The 17,575-nt window shown below is 40.7% G+C and overlaps 1 protein-coding gene across 1 annotated transcript; it reads left to right on the top strand.

The window, feature by feature from the left end:
- Positions 1–2,247: 2,247 nt before the first annotated feature.
- Positions 2,248–16,857, top strand: RGMB (repulsive guidance molecule BMP co-receptor b). Its single transcript, XM_015652413.2, has 3 exons — positions 2,248–2,600; positions 4,405–4,916; positions 13,090–16,857. Exons 1-3 carry the CDS (start codon positions 2,513–2,515, stop codon positions 13,756–13,758), a joined length of 1,269 nt encoding a protein of 422 aa, XP_015507899.1. The 5' UTR covers positions 2,248–2,512; the 3' UTR covers positions 13,759–16,857.
- Positions 16,858–17,575: the final 718 nt, after the last annotated feature.

Here is a 17,575-nt window from a genome sequence, read left to right as displayed (position 1 = left end):
GGCGGAAATAGGCAGGCATGCCTCACAGATTCCCCAGTTCCATAAAGGCAGGGAAAGAAACTGTAGGGTTTGGATAGGCAGTGGAGCCACACATTCAGGCATACACAGACTGCAAGGGCCTGCTAAGGAAAGCATTCCAACTGCAACTTCAAGAAAGGGAAAGAAAGCCCCAGTCCAAGAGGACTTCTTATTTCTTTCAGGACACCATTACTTTCCCACGTGACAAGCAGATGAACATAAATCAAGCCCGTTACAGTATATCAACTCTTCAGATATATTTACACTTGTAATTACTTTGGAGTCCAAGAGATCCATTGTACAGTCTACAGTGTATTTGTAGATTTGTGTGCTGAGAAATTAATTGAAAAATACAGCCCTTAGCATTTTTCAGACAGTTTCAGACATGTAAAATAGAAATTTGCCTCAGCTTTTAAAACCCCTCACAAGCTATCCATCATTCTACTCCTAGGGAATTTTTACTGCATTAGCTGGCTGTTCGGATGCTTTAAAAATTTAGGAATATTAGAGATCATGAGAAAAATTTCTTGCTATAGGTAAAAGCACTCAGTTTTAGTTCCGATTTACTTAAATGAGCATGATATAGGATAAAAAAAATCTGTTATCCTATAACGGGATAGTATAAATCAATGGCTATGCTTGTAGAATGAATCAGCATTAGTTAAGAGAACATAATTACATATATCACCCTGTCAGTTATCTTGTTTTCTTCATAATTTTTGCTCCAGTAAAAAAGTCCATAGCAGTATGACAATATTAGATCCTAAGAGAAAAGAAATATCTTGTATGACCTCTAGTGAAGCATCTTCTTTGGTAAGCTATTTATTGAGGTAAGTGGTAAAAACAGAATAATGAACATCTAAGGCTGTAGAACTTTGTATACTATGTAGTTCAGCCCGAGAAGATTCTGCCTCTGCTTAGATCTGGCCACAGTTCAGCCAGAACGAAACAAAGCCTCTGTCCAGGGGTGTTGTTATGGCATATTCAAAGGGAATTTTACCTTTGAATGCTCAAAAAATATCCTGACATGATGGAACTTACCTTCTCCTGCAGATTATTTTCCTAATTCTCGCCCCGGTGAGGTCCCCTTGTTATAGATACATTTTATGTTATTGGCTTTTCGCAAATATTAAGATGAATGTTATGTGTATAAGAATGAGAAATTTTATTGTATTAATATAGTTTTCTTTATTTCTGTTATTGATGAAATTTAGAAATAGTAGTATAATACATATATGTTAGGTTATGGCATAGTATTAAAATAAAAACTGTCTTTGTTTGTATAACCCAAAGACTGAGGAAAAAAAAAAAACCGAAAAACTCCTGCATTTGTAAACTATCTTATCCAGATGAAGACAGCAGTGACCAGAGCTCTGGGGGGGGAGGAATTTATTGCGTTCCTGGTATCAGGGAATGTAAATCTCAATGGCGCCAAGAAGATTGATCTATTGGGAAGGGGGCAAGAGAAAACTAAACAGAAGAACACTAAAGATCCTAAGAAGAATGTATGAATATGTATGAGAATTTATGGATATGTAGTAGAGTTCTGTTTTTAAGAGACAATCCTTTGTTAGTAAGGTGTGCTCTCTTAGCTGAATGCAGAGACACCCGGCCGTATCTGTATACTTTACTTTATTTTTCTCTCCTAATTGTTTTTTTATTAAACTTTTAAATTCTATAAAAATTATGTGAACCTCGTTTTTCACACCCTGTTTTATCCCGGTACTTTGCCACCCACCCTGTCCCTACGCTGCCACCTCCTCTGTCCCACCGATGTCCCCTGCTCTGTTCCCGACAGTGCACCGGTGTTGCCATTTGCCCTATCCGGCCGTGTCCCCTGCCTGCGACAGAGGTCTTCCCGTCCGATCTCTGAGGTGTCCCTGCACTATCCCCTTTCTTGTCCCAGCCGTGCTACCGACCTATCCCGGCGGGGCCCTCTCTCCTCTCCCGGCGGTGTTCCCCATCCTGTCCCGGGCTGTTTCGTTTCCTCTCCTGGCGCTGTTCCCTGCCTGTCCCGGCAATGCCCTGTAGCGGCCTTTCGCACCCGCTCCTCGCAGGGGCACAGCTCACTCTGCCGGCGCCCTCGGCCCTTTCTGACGCTGCGGCGGCGCCGCCCGCGGGGAGCGGGTCGTTACCGCCAGGGGGCTGCGGGCGCTGGGGCCAGCCGTGACGGACAGCTCAGATAGCCAATAGGAGACAGAGCAGCTGGAAGGGCGGGGCGGACGCAGAGCGGGCGCAGCCACCGCCCCCTCAGCGGGGGTCTGTGTCTTTGTGCGCGTCGCGTCGAATCGCGACGCGTCCCGCTGCTCTGGCTGCTGCCGTGGGTGCCCGGCCGCGCCGCTGGAGCAGGAGGAGGCGCGGGAAGCACCGAGGAGCAGGAGGAGGCGGAGGGGGAAGCACCGTGGAGAACGTCGCCCGCCCGCCCGCCCGCGCCGCCGCTGCCTGATGCCGCGGCGCCGTCCTGCCGCCGGCCCGGGGACTTGCATGGCCGGGCATGAGGAGCGCTGCGCCCTCCCGCGGCCCCAGGGCTGAGCCGCCTCTCGCCGCCTTCCGGCTGCTGCTGCTGCTGCTGCTAAGCGCAGGTACCGGGAGTGTGGGGCTGGAAGGGACGGGAGCGCAGCCGGGTGCCCAAAGACGCGAGGAGCTGGCGGGTCCTTTTCCTTCAGGGAGAGCCTTTCATGAGGAGAGACTCGTGAGCTGGGCCTGGTCCTAGAGGAGAAGGCTGATAAGGGATCTCGTTAATGTGTATAAATATCTCCATCCGAGAGGATGGTGCCAGACTCTTTCATTGGTGCACGGCGGCAGGAAGAGGAACGATGGCTTATAAACTGAAATACAGAAGGCTTCACCTCAGCATGAGGAAGAACTTCCATGTATTAAGGGTGACAGAGCACTGAAACAGGCTGCCAGGGAGGTCATGGAGTTTTTTTCTCTCGGGACATTCATACCCCACCTGGACACGTTCCTTTGTCACCTGCTCTAAGTGATCTTGCCTTGGCAGGAGGGTTCGACTAGGTGATCCCCATTCCAGCCCTGAAAAATCTGTGATTATGTGATTTATTCGATTGTTTGATAACTTGACAGACTTGCTCAGCTAGCCTGATTTTTTGAGATTAAAATAATATTACGAATACAGCTGAAGGGAAATAAAATTTTTGATGCTTTGAAAGTCTGGCTCTAAACTCGGGATTCCCTCCGTCATTTTGCTTGGCATGGGTCTTTTTTGTGTTTCTGAAAACACAGAAGTTGATTGCTGTTAGGGTTTTTTTTCTGTATTTTGCAGAGAATATGTATGGCTTGCACAAAGAAATTTTCATCTTGCTTACATGAATCATGGTCATGCTTGCTATAGGTGGAGAGTTCCTGATTCTACTTTGTATTGTCTTGGAATTTTGACAGATTTGTGTTAGCTATGCATCACTGGCAAAACGTATTACCCCTATAAATTCATGGTTTGGCCATTCAGAGTAAGTCACGTGAGCACTGACTCAGGAAGGTCAGCTAAGGGGCAGGCAAAGAAATTGCTGGTATCCTCTCGTTACTGGGTGCATTGCAGAAAACAACTATTTAAAAATGAAAAATGTTGTTATTGAGCCTGTTTTCCACTTCTCACAGCTCATGAATTTTGCACAGATATATTATGTTTTTCCTGTCTTTTTTCCCCAGCTCCCAGGTGTGTTATTGTAGGCATTTTTGTGGCATTCAAAACTCACTTTAGGATAGTGAAAAAATACAGATAAATGTTCCCACAGATGAATTTTAGTAGATAGTTTTGCAGGCTTGGACAGCTGTTTCATGAAGTTGTGCACATATTCTTTATGAAGGTCCATTTTCTCTTTGGATGGCAGCAAATGCAACCTGTCTTAGATTGTGGACTTCCTGGTTTTAACCTGTGTGAAAAGTGTGGCTCTGTTTCCTTTAGTGTGTCTTTTTAATTTAATTTTTGCTCCTGGTAAGGTCTTTGGTAAAAGTTACCTTCAGAAAGCCATTGTTAACTGCCGTGAGAATCTGGAAGAGTTTCAAATCATACTGTGAGAGACTGTGGAGGAGACAACTGTAAAAAACTCCAGTTTGCTTGCAAGGGTGTTAACTGTGCTTTTTTACTGAAACCAGGTCATGACTAGTTTGCTCATGTAAACGGAGCTGTGTAGCAGTTACATACATCTGATAAGTACTTCAGGCTTTTGTGGGGTCAGTGTTTCTCTCCCCTTTGTCTTATTGCTGAATTAGGCTTAATTTTTTCTAAAATGCAATGTTTCCCTGACAGGTGAGCACTTTCTTTCAAGTTTCTTTCAAGTTATTTTCTGCAGTACTTGTGGGAGTGGAAAGGGGTTGCCACCTAAGAGGTTTGCTTTTTTGTCTTTCTGCTGTCTATTTCATGCTTAGGTAACTGTCAGCTGCAGACATCTTGTGGAATCCAGAAGTGCACCACTGATTTTGTATCCTTCACTTCACATCTAAATGCAGCTCTTGAGGACTTTGATTTGGAGTTCTGCAAGGCCCTGCGGACATACTCTGTGTGTACCTATCGCAATTCCAAAGTATGCCGTGGAAATCTAGTCTACCATTCTGCAGTGCTTGGGATCAGTGATCTCATGACCCAGAGAAACTGTACCAAAGATGGACCCACATCCTCCACCAACCCTGAAATGACCCATGATCCTTGCAATTACAGTGGCCACACAGAAACAAGAGAACATCATGGGGGAGAGAAGACTCCTCCTCCTACTTATCTATTTTGTGGCTTGTTTGGGGATCCTCATCTGAGGACTTTTAAGGATCACTTCCAGACGTGCAAAGTGGAAGGCGCTTGGCCCCTCGTAGACAATAACTACTTATCAGTGCAAGTGACCAATGTGCCTGTGGTCGCAGGATCCAGTGCTACTGCTACAAGCAAGGTACAGATTTTTTTGTGCACTGTGCATTCATGGAGAAGTAAAAGGCCGAGTCAGTTAAGTAAGTTATTTAGCCCTTAACACTGAAGTGTAGAAACTTGAGAATTTTCTATGCAGTAGTATAAAAAAGTAAAACTCTTAGCATCTTCTTTAATGGGCATCAAACAAAACAGATTCTTTACTTTCCTCTGCTCCTGCTCATTACAAGAAAACCTGTGTGTTTCACCATACAAGCCTGTAAGGATACTGATGTAACACTTTGAAACAGTTTTTGATTATTGAACATCTGTGACTGCCTGTGCACTAGCTAGAAATTAAATCATACAATGCTCTGGTTGGAAGGAAACTGAAAGATGAAAAGAATGTATGTCTCTGCTTTTCATTAATTTTCTGAACTTCATAGCTATAACAGTAGGAAACAAATAATACTGGCACAAAAAACTAGTTACTAAAATACTGATGGGTCAGATCAGAAACAAGAGGACAAACTGCAGAGGACTGAGAGGGGGTAGCAAGCTAAATGCTTGTGAGAAGGAGTTAGTACCTTGGCTTTACTAAACAAGCAGTGGCCTTAAAATTGTGCCAAGAATATTAAATGCTTGTTGAGACAGGCATGGCTTAAGGTTGAACTCCTCTCAGATACTTGAGTATGGAGTAGGAATACATACACTAGTATTAGATGCTATTTCTTCAACTTAAGAAAAGTCCTAGTCTCTTCCTGCTGATTGCAGGTAGCAAGTATGTCCATCAATTACTTGAGCCTGTTTTTGAAGCTGATACTGCCACATACCTCTTGGAATGAAAGGGCTTTGTAAAAAATTGTGGTGGTGTAGCTCTTGTATTGTCAATCTATGTCAGGCTATATGTGCACAACTTCAAGACATTTACACCAAAGAATTTTCACTGTGTTGTTAAGCCTGGAAGTAGATATTTTAATTACTAGGAGTTGTCTATCACAATAGGGTAGAGCCTACACATCTTCTGTGGAATTGGCTGAATAGTAGTATTAATAGTAGGAAAATCAATTTTACTGTTAAGTTTGTGCTGGATTATGAAGTATTGACCAATGGCAGTGCTTGTATGAGTGAACAGACATTGGACTGAATCTCAGAATTACATTTTCTTAACTTGTTCCAGTTTCAAAAACAGTCTTCATTGTGAATGAGCTCTGAAGGTGTATACAGTAAGAGAATGACGCTAGTGTGAGTAAGCTTTGCAAAAGAGACTTATGTCCCCTACAGTCTCCTCCACTGGCTTTTTCTAAAGACTCCTTAAAAAGTGGAAGAAAAAGCTGCATTTCATAATCTGCAGTAAGCTTTTATCCTCAGTTTGGCTAAACTCTTACAGAATTTTCTTCATTTCCTTGTTCCTGATAGTGGTAGAGGAAAAAGTTAAGGCTCTTGTGTACGAATCATGTGGACAGCTAGGGCTGTAGTAGATAGGTGATCTTAAGTTTAGCCACATTCTGAAAATGACTGACTGTGGTAACACATTATGATAGTATATGTCCTTTCAAAGAGATAAGGAGAACACCAGTAGTAAGTGTATGTACATGCTGAAGGAAAGTATGGTTTTAAAAGCTGTGCCTTCTGCCTTTATTTATTCTGAAGAGGTTGGTTTGTTTTTTTTTTTCTTTGACTTGGGTAAAATGTTTTTTTCCTTCTCTTCTAGTAGTCCCTGTCATTGCCCAAGTACAGCTAAGTTTGCAGAAACAATTAAATAAAACAAAATCTATGGTTTACAATACTAGAAATATTTCTAATGTTGAAATATATTGTATCATATCTTATATGTTGTACAGTCCTTGAATTTTTTCTCTTTTTTTGGCACTTGTTGTAGGCAAGGAAGGTTGTTTGAATGTACAAGTGACTTATCTTCTAATTTTTAATATCTCTTATGCATGCTCTTGACTCTGTTATTTCTAGTACAAACAGGTTATTGTAAATGAAATAGAAAAGGCTTGTTAAGCTACACTGACACTGCAAATTTCATTCCTGTAACATTTTCCTCTGCAAGTATTCCACTTTGATTGTGGTTGACTGTCTGGTGCTGGATGTACTTAGCTGATTTTGGCCACAGGGCCAAAGCTGTAGCTTAAAGGACTTTAAAGAGCTACACTTCAGTGCCATTTATGTATATAGTGTAATCCCTAGCTGAGAGCATGCCAGTAGGTCTTCTACCTTCATCATGAAGAAAGTTTTCAGCAGTTCCTTTTTGTTAGTCTGGCTGTTTTTTCATTGCTTGTATTTGAAATAGATGTTTAATGGGAAATAAAAATAAAGATATATGCTGAATTTAAATTGTACAGAAGCCAAAGCAGAATCTAACCTAATTAGTCCTCTCTAAAGCAGGCCTAATGAAAGGAAGGACAATAAAAGTAGATTTAGTTTTTCCTGAATCATTTTTTGGGGAAGTGTTTTAAGAAACCATAGAAACAGAATGGTTAATCTTCAGCCCATTGTCCTTTTGAAAAGTGCAGACCATCACTTGCCCTTGTAGGGAGTTAGTACTTTTCACTTTTATCCTTAAGTAAATGTGATTTACTTGTGTTTTTATCCTGCTTTTCTGCTGTACCAGTCTTTGAGGGAGTTGGTAATGAAGGCAACCTTATGTGTGAAGTTTTCTTCTCTCTCAAAAACCTAACAGAGTATGGGAACCTCAGCAGTCTGAGGACTATCCAATAAGTTCATAAAGGACAGGAGAATGCCCGGAGAACACATCAAGTAGGAATGTGAGGAATAAGCACATGTTGTTTCTTCCCTACCCCTCACTGTGCATCTGGCATGAGAGTATGAGAAGCAGGAAAAATTTCTCTTTAATTCCTTAATTGGAAGAGCACATCTTGTGAGAGTTGTGTACTTAAAAGAATGCTCTGGAATTTGTTTGTAGGTGTTTTGCATATTTGTGTTACTCACAGTAACATCTTTTTTTCACCATGAGAAAAGCTATTTTACGTTCTGTGGTCTAGCTGAAACTTTGAAACTCCAGGTTTTTGAGCTTGCCTGATGTGCTTATTCCGCTCGGCATAGGATCCTAGGGCTTTTCAGATGGAAAAGGAAGATCATCAGCTAGTAACTGGGAAACTGAGTTTAGGCTCCGTTTTCTTTTTATTTCTGACAGACTTCTTGCATAGATTTTGAATAGGTCACTGGCATTATTTATGTTTGATTTCTGCAACTCTGGATAAAGAAAGAGCTTCCCTGTCTTGGAAGTGGTTTTGCAAATACCTGAGAATAAATATCTATTACAAGGAGCAGGTAGGAAGGATATTGTATAGTGCATTAAATAGAATGCTGGGGTTTTAAAATTTTATTTATTGTATGCTTTATTTGGAGGGGTATAAAGTCTTTATAGTCTTTTGCTGCTGTGACAGGTGTTCTGGATATCACTAGAGTATTTGTCCTTGAATAGCAAATGAGGCAGAGATGCTTGGGCTTGTCAATGGAAAGCTTTCCTTCTTGTTTGGAGGTGTCTTCTTGTTTGCATTAATTGGAAATGGAGGTTTTCCTTTCCAGGTTTCTTATAGTAGATAGCTTGAGGGTGAGAGAGTGAATGTAGGGGCACAGAGAAGGAGAAAAAACTACAGAGCTTTCTACTGTAAAGATTGATTGGGTATAAACCTTGCATCCTGGGAATTGGTGCTATCAGCAGGGTAAAGGAGTTTGGGGGATAAATATTCTTTTACTCAGAGTCAAAACACTTTAAATACCTCTATTGTAGTGTGATTTCAATTTTTGCAGGAAATCATTGCAGAATTAGCACAGTGCAATAGAAAAATAACTAAAAGGTAATTGGAAGATAAATGTTCCAAATGTTTTCAGTAGAAAGATGAGGTAACTTGTCACATATCATTATTATTTTCATCTTTTTGGACATTTTGCTTAAGGTAGAGATGAATTTGTCTTATTAAGCAGAAGTAGCTTTATACTACAGTTTTGTTTGAGGTTGCAATAGAATCATTTAGGTTGGAAAAGACCTTTAAGATCGAATCTAGTCGTAAACTGTCGATTCCACCACTAAATATGATCCATGAGTGTCTACATGCCTTTTTAACATTTTTGGGATGATGACTCAAGAGGCTGGCATGTGCTCCAGTGCTTGATGACTCTTTCAGTGAAGAAATTTTCTCTAATATTCAATCTAAATCTTCACAGTGCAGCTTAAGGCCATTTCTTCTCATCCTATCACTTGCTACTTGAGAGGAGAGACTGACTCCCACCTGTCTACAGCCTCCTTTCAGAGACTTAAGAAGAGCAGTGAGGTCTGCCTTGAGTTCCCTTCTCTCCAGGCTGAACACCCACAGCTCCATTAGCCTCTCTTGATCAGGCTTGTGCTTCAGATCCTTCCCAGCTCTGTTTCCTTCCTCTGGGCTTCCTCCAGCACCCCAATGTCTTTCTGTTTGTGAGAGGCCCAAAACTGAACACAGGATTAGAGATGTGACCTCAGCAGTGCTGAGTACAGGATACAGTCACTGCCCTGGTCCTGCTGCCCCCACTGTCTGACACAAGCCCCAGTGTCCATGTCTTCTTGGCTCCCTAGGTCCACTCTGGCTCATGTTCAGCTGGCTGAATAACCAGCATCCCCAGGTCCTTTTTCACTGGGCACTTTTTCACTCAGTCCTCCCCAAGCTTGGCGGTGTTACAATAATGGTTGAAGTTAATGATGTTAGAGGTCTTTTTCTACCCAAACCTAGAATTCAATGAAATGCGTAGTAAAATAACATGTAGTGATACCTTCATCATTCTAATTGCATTGTGATACTAGGGAAGACAATTACAAGAACTTAAGAGTTGAAAGTGATGTTTTTGTTTAAGGCACACAAGTCAGGCACCTTCTACAAATACATTAGGGTTTTCCCTAGAAATGACAGTATTATAGCTTCAGTAACACCATCTTTGAAAGGTTTTGCATGTGCAGTGGAATTTTAGGAAACTTTGTGAGCAGTATACTCATCAGTACTGGCGTCAGTAGGAATGGGAGGATAAAGTCCAAAGTGACATGTGCAAATTGTATGTGTGGGGTTTTTAGTAATCTTAGTATAGCTGATGTTTGTTTATTGTATCCTCAGATAAGTCTCTTGAAACCTATATTTTCATCTTTCAGGGTGCCTCACAGCAGAAGAGCTCTGCATGTGCCCAAAGAAAAAGGCTGATACACTGATAGTTCAAAAAATCTTTATGTGAAGATTTTGGCATTTGAGTTTTTCCATCCTAAATTTAGAAAGGGCAGTTAATCTCAGTCTGTTAGCAGTACTGCATAAGCAGCCTAGTGAAGGTGTTCTTGGGACTCAGAGTATGAAGAATACTGTAGGTAGATAAACATATATAACATGTGTTGAGTTTGTTAGAAATAACCATTTTCACTTTTTAATGTTCCCTGTCACACTGAGAATTTGAAGAGAGAAAGCTCTGCAATGAAATTTTCCTTCATCTCCCTTTGCAACAGGTTCTGGAGTATCTGTCAGTACCAGGGCATGATACTGAGATAGGACTGTGTGATAAGGCAAAGCCCTTGCAGCACTCTGGTTTTACTGATCTGGCCTATGGATTAGATGGATGTCACACAACAGACAACAGAATATTCAAAATCAGTGTCTTGAGCTGCAGTGTTTAAATACAAGTATGTCCTTGGAAAATCTTAATGGTCTGTGTTAATTCTCTGTTTGGAGTGTCCTTGCAACATACATGGAGGCCTTTATTCATCTAACAGTCTTTCAACTCTCATTCAGCATCCAGTGTTATTGCTAATCTTAAGTTAGGGTAAAGGCTTCTTGTTCTTTCTCTGTGTTCCGAAATTGTGTGCATTTCATTTTTGTAAATGAGGAAGTTCTGGAGAGAGCAGTTTGGTAGCTGCTTCCTGATAAATTTTGCTGGGTGTCTTGCTTAAATGTTTTACCAAGCAGCCATTTTGGTGTCTCATTAAAACAAGAGACTTCTTTTTGGTTCCAGGGTTGTTCAAGTGCTAAGGAGACTTAGAGCTTTAGTTCTGTAGGTGTGTAAATCATTGTTTACTCAAGAACAATGCAAATGTGCTCAAGGAAGTATCTATGCTTCTTTGTCTGAGCAGGCTGAGATAGAAGTCTGTCTCATCCAAACTGTGTTACACAAAATAAAAGGCCTTTTACTGTGCTGTGTTCTGGATTATATACAGAATTACTAATCGCTTGAGAGACCTCAAGTTTCTCTTCTGTACATTGCAGAGTTTACTTTAGTAATCACAAAGCTGTGGAGTGATCTTTACAGCAACCAGGGCACTTGAGCTTTTTCTGGATTTTGGGCATAAGCATTCCAGCTCAGCGCTGGTTCACGGACATCACTTTACCGAATTACTTGACTACAGGTGGTTTCAAGCTGTATAGCTGATACATCTCATGCTGTATAACTGATTAATCAAAGAAAAAACATTGAAAAATCAGCAATAGTGAGAGCATATGAAGTCAAAATGGTAAGTATTGTCTGTGTTGTGAGACAAACAGTGACAGAGTGTTGCGGCCAGCAACTTCAGGATCTTGTCCAGGGAAGCAGCAGGATTCTGGGGACCAGCATCAAACACCGAGACGGGCCCCCGTTCATGAAACCATTTATTCAGCATGGGAACAAAGTCAGGTCCAGAACAGAGAGCCCCCGACAGAGGCACAGCAGGGGTTTTTGAGGGACAGAACTCTTTGAGGGTCCCCACCTTTGAGGGTGGAGTTTAGGGCCAGGAACCATTAGAAACACAGCAAGGGAGAACCCCCCAGGGACTGAAACCCAATCAGAGCACCTGGGCCGCCCTTCACAAGGGGTTTGGGGTGGGACAATGTAACTCTTTGTCTCCCCTGAGGCCGCTGCCACAGAACAGAGCATCAGCCATCTGGGATGAACCAAGTATTGAAAATAAATGTAATATTGTTTAGGGTATGTCTGCATACTCCGAAGAAGAAATTGTTGCAGTGGGAGGAGAAAGGTGGGAAGACTCATGCCTGATACAAGTGGTATAGAGAAGTGAGGCTAATGAGGACAGAGGTTTAATTTAAACTGTTTGTAACTGCCTCCTGATTTAACCTCTCACTCTTACTTTAAAACAGGCAGAAATAAAAGTTGTTGTGCGGAAGTGTGATGGTTAACTTAAACTAAAATCTGAGGTTGCTGATTTTATGCCTAACGTTGGTTTAAAAATCTCTTCTGATATGTTTTGAAGTAATCTGAGTGTCTTAAGAGACTACTTAAATCATAGACTGTAGCTAATTTGATATAATCAATCAATGATGAAAATAATTATTAAAATATCTATTCTTGTTGCAGAATGTCTTTTGACCTTTTCAAGAAGTCATTCTCCTCTAGTCACTCTTCTTCTAAAGGAAGTAGCATATCTGTTTGTAATATTTAGATGTGAATTCTCATTCTGATTTTTGTTTTAGGAAAAGCTGCTAGACATTCCAAACTTGGTCTGCCTTACAACCTTAGTTATTCACTTCAAGTAAGACTGGAGGACCAGGTTTTTTGTTTTGTTGTCACTTACTCCAATAAGTAGAAAGGTTTAAAAGACTAGTTCTAATTTAAAAAAAAATATTAATTGCTTTATGCTAATGATTTTGATGTTGAAAGTCACTCATTGTTCAAAGGCACATCTTTGGGTATCTTTCAGTCTTGCCTTATTTCTTTGTGCGCACATTCCTAGTACCATGAACTTGAAGTGTCAAATCTCCCAATTCCTAGGACTAATGTATCCAGGATCCCTATGCTGTTACTTGCCTAGTTGTTGTTCTTGGTCCTGATTATGTCTTCCACTGATTTTGCATGGTCTCATTCTGGTTTTTCGTTACCAGCATTGTAGGAATTACTCTGTCCTTAGGCTTCTATGTCATTGCAGGATGAATGCCAAAGGGTTAAGAAGCTGTCAGGCAGGAGGTAGTTGTGATGCCTAATAAAATAAAAAGTGTTTTCCTTTCCTGACCTCAAGGCTGTTGCCACATGCTAATAGTCTTGCTTCCATACCAACATGAGAAAAAATTTAACGTTTGCTGTCCAGTAAAATACTGCTTTAAACGTGTGTACAGTCTGTTTTCCATAGGCATGAGTTATGGACAGCTATCAGGTTTTAAGGTAGTTCCAGATGTATTCAGTTACAAAATGGAAAAGGGCTTGAGGTGATAATTTCTTTCCACTAACTTTGCTGCCTTTCCTCTCCCCCACAGATAACTATTATCTTCAAATCATACCAAGACTGTACAGACCAGAAAGTATATCAAGCAATGACTGATGACTTGCCTGCAGCTTTTGTTGATGGTACAACAAGTGGAGGAGATGGGAACACCAGGAGCTTGCACATTGTGGAGAAAGTTAGTGGCAAATATATTGAGATTCATGCTAGGTACATCGGGACCACGGTGTATATCCGCCAGCTTGGGCACTACCTGACCCTGGCCATTCGCATGCCCCAGGAGCTGGTCATGGCCTACGAGGAGAGCCAGGATCTGCAGCTGTGTGTGAATGGCTGCCCTTCCAGTGAGCTTATTGATCAGAGTGGCCACCTGCCATTGCCTGTGATGGGAAAGCTGCTTCCTTGGGGTGCTGCAGCTCATCCCCGGTCAGGGTACACACTGGAAGCAGCCACCACAAAATGCCATGAGAAGATGCTTGTGAAGGACATCTATTTTTACTCGTGTATATTTGATTTACTCACCACTGGTGATGCCAACTTCACAACTGCTGCTCACAGTGCCTTGCAGGATGTGGAGGCACTGCACCCCAGCAAAGAGCACTGGCACATCTTTCCCAGGAGTGGAAGTGGTAGTGTGGGCAGGGATAGCAAATTCTTCGTCAGTCTTGGACTTCTGTGCTTGATTGTTGTTGTGTGTTTGTAGGATTTTTGTTTAGACTGTAACAAAATTTTGAAATATATATTGTCATAATATATTAAGTAAAGATGAATATGTATGTGTATACCATGTATATGAAGGGATGTTTTATCTTGGGGCATACTCCAGATTGGATGTTAATTGTTTTCATGTATATTTGATTCAGTATTCTCCGTATCTATTTGTTTTACAGTTGTTGAAAAGTTTTATAATGTCCCTGCACTGGGACCTGATAAAAAGCACTTTATTTTTTACATACTAAATATCTAAGTGTGTATATGAGTAACTATGTATTATACATTAAATACTCAGTGCTCTCTCTTCTCTAAGTACTACTTGATTTAACACATTTTTTTTAACTGAATTAGCTTGTGGGTTTTCCCAAGAGACCTTCAGTTAATGTCAAACGTATATATTTTGAAGCTAGTGAATGGTCTCTGAAGAGACTGGAGAGAACTTAAACTTAGAGGGAACACCTTTTTTTTATTATTTTTGGAGGGGTTTTTGGTTTTTTTTTTGTTTGTTTGTTTTCTTTTTTTTCTTTTTTTTTTCTCTCTCTTCACACGCCCTCCAGTTGTCTGTTAAAGAAGGCTACAGATTTATATTTTTTTCATGCTTGGAAACCCCACAATGCATCATTCTTTGCAAAATGTTTTAGATATGGTTCATCAGTATACCAGTAAGTATTTGTGTGTATGTAAAAGAGTGGATGTGCAGTGTGTAAATATTTTAAATTATTATAATAGAAGAATAGTTGCCACCCCCTGCCAAGGAATGTCAGTAAGATGGTATAAGTGACCCCTGGTGGGGTGCACAGAAATTGGGGATGTAGACCACGTACTGGGCAGGTACTCTATAAATAAATTCTCAGTTTGTCTCCTAGCCAAATAGGATGGATAGGATATTGGATAGGAATATGCTGAATACAGTTGTTACACTTCTTGAAGATGCTAGTTTCCTTCTGCTAAATAAGACATGTAAATTTATGACCAGCAGCTGCAAACCAGGCCAGTTTGTTGAAAAGACTGTGTGGGGGAAACGAAGAGGAGGAATCACTCAGGATCCCAGTTGTGCAGTTCCTTTGTAGTGTTTGCAGAGATACTTTTAAGAACTTCAACACATGGGTTTGTGTTCCTGCTGCATCCCTCTTGAGAGGCATTCTAAAAATCTTCTTTTCATGTTATTGGAGAACTCTCAAACCAGAAGAACCCGGAACAGAAATTTTTTTTCTGTAAAACTAAAGAAGAGGTGGTGAAATTGGAATATGATACAGAAGAGTCCACAAGATTACAGAACTCAGTGTAACAAGATGATCTGCTAAGTACATATGGAGTATTTCAGCTGCAAGGTTAATCACACAGTGTGAAGGTCAATTGAAAGTGCCAAAACTTAAAAGAAGTTATGTCAGATACATACAAAGAAATTCAGACCTAATAAACCTAATCACAACTGTGAATGTTGCTTTGCTTGTTGAAGTGTGTGAGAAATAATCTTACCTGGAAGATGTATCAGTGAAGTAAGTTGTGGAAATTGCTGTAGAAAGCAAAAGGAGTTTTAAATGTTTGTGTTTACTGTGCACAGAAGGCAGCTGTCATACCTGTGGGAGCTTACTCAAAAGTGTCATTCTCACACTACAAGATCTGCAGAAGGCTCTGTAATGTATTCACAGCCATTACTCACGCTGTCTGTTTGCTGGCCTTTGTCTTAAGCTGCCCTTGGATATTAGTGGCTTACATAAAAGGGTTTTTTAAGTATCTGCTAGAGCACTCCTAACCATATGGTAACAGCTTCTAACAGATGATGATAGTTCTCTGTGGTTGTGGAGTCTGACAACTTCCTTATTAAGTATGTTGCAGGGCTGGCAAAGACTGCCTAATCTTTTATTTTGTGTTTACAGAAAGCTCCTAAATAAGGATATTATAAAAAGAAATAGTAGGCTCAATTGCCTGTCAAACCAAAAATTGCTTTTTTCTTCCTGGAAAACCTATCTGGAATAAAAACCTGCATAGAGCATCTGTTAAGTGGAACATAACCAGAGAGTACACCTTTTGTTCTTATGGTCAAGCTGCAGACCATCATTGCATTTCCTTTCAGATTGCTGCTATACTACCAGAAAATAGAAAATTATTATTACTACCATGCATTTGTTTTATGAGTTTTGAGGCTGTGCAAGTGTCTGTTTACTTATATATGCTCCGAAGTGAAGCAAGCAATTCTGCAAGCTTTGTGTGGCCTAATGAGAGTTTCATTAGTGGACATGTTTTGAAAAAATGCCCAGGAGTCTCATGGCTTTCTTCTCTTCTGAAAAGAGACACACAGTGCAGTTTAAAGTCTTGCATTCATTTTCTTCATGTAAGTTCAGCTGTGGTCTTCTACACTGAAGTTTCATGCTTTGGTTATTTAATGCCCATGTATGTCTTGACTGATATAAATTCTTTTCTGTCTTGCCCTGCCAGCTGTTGAAAACTGCCATCTATACAATGTTCGAACACGACTAATAATGATTCTGTTTTTTTAAGCAGGTATTCCGTGTTTTTTACAAGATAAGCATTCTCTGTATTGTGCTGCTACTTCACTGTATTCAAAACAGGGATTGTGGGGATCGGTGTTGTCCATTAGGTTTTATAGTCCATATTATGGAGAGCAACACAGCCACAGATCAAGTACAAGTATACAGGTAAATTTGTGATGCTGATGTTAAGCAATTGCATCTGATCTGATTCAGAATTCTTTTTGTTTGTAACTAAACTTTGTTGTAATTAAAAGCTGCTGTTAGTAAATTAACTGTGAACAAACAGTAAGATTGATTATAGTCCTTGTGCAGGGGTATATATCAGAACTCATTAACTATATATAAAAAAGTATGTCATATGGAGTGTGTCAATTATTTATAGGAATTATTTTACACTTGTTTTAAAGCTTAATTTCCACTTCTTTCTACACTGTAACAATAAGAAGAGTACTCCTTTATATACACAAAATATGTACATGTCATTGATTTAGCATGTGCTGAAGGCTGGATCCACAAAAGTTCTGTATGCCTAGTTTGTGTGTGAGGTATCCAAATCCAAAACTGAGACACACAGTAAAGCCTTTTCAGCTTGAGCCCAGATGTTTCTCCAGGATCTCTAATTCTCTTCTTAGTCCAGTAAGCCCACTTAAAGAATTTTACTACTGAGCAGAGAAAATGAAAGCAGATCTGAGGTTTGTACCCTTACCCCAGCCAGTCATATGTTGGTCATCTGCCTGGTTTACTTGCCGGGCTTTTTGGACAGGTTCTTGACTTACTCATGTTTGGCAGGTGATGGTGGAGTTGTTTCAAGTATAGTGGTGTAAGCATTCTGGAGTTTGTGAGAGGCAAGTTGAAATTCCTCTTTCTGCCTTGGTCTTTCACATCTTGTGAGAGTAACAGCTGGGAGCTGTTATCGAATAAACACCATTGAGTGGCGATACAGGGGGATAGCTTTATCCAGACTTAGGTCCATATGGTCTTAGGCGCCTCAAAAGAGGCTGGAGGCATACTTCAATGCTTGAGAGATATTTCACCTAAATTCAGCAAACTAAGCCTGCAATCTGCCTCTGCAGTTGTTGGAGTGAATGGCAACATTTTAGATTGGATTATCTTCTGGAAATGCTTATTGCTGTTGTCCATGAAAGGAGGAAACAGCTATTTTAACAGCTGAAGTTGGGTGAAACTGGTCCAGCCCTGATGGGTACACTTTAAATTCCAGCCTAGGTTCATACCCAGGGGCAGCATATATTCACTAGAGACAAGCTGCCTGATCTAGCACTTCCTGTACAGCTCCATGTCTCCCAGACCTGG

This window comes from Parus major, chromosome Z (assembly GCF_001522545.3).
Source record: "Parus major isolate Abel chromosome Z, Parus_major1.1, whole genome shotgun sequence".
Lineage (NCBI taxonomy): Eukaryota > Metazoa > Chordata > Aves > Passeriformes > Paridae > Parus > Parus major.
This window is presented reverse-complemented; position numbering and strand designations above follow the sequence as displayed.

Coding starts and splice junctions, on each gene's coding strand:
- RGMB (XM_015652413.2), top strand. CDS start 2,513: ATGAGGAGCGCTGCGCCCTCCCGCGGCCCCAGGGCTGAGCCGCCTCTC. Junction 2,601..4,404: donor GCTGCTGCTGCTAAGCGCAG/GTACCGGGAGTG, acceptor TTTCATGCTTAG/GTAACTGTCAGCTGCAGACA. Junction 4,917..13,089: donor GTGCTACTGCTACAAGCAAG/GTACAGATTTTT, acceptor TCTCCCCCACAG/ATAACTATTATCTTCAAATC.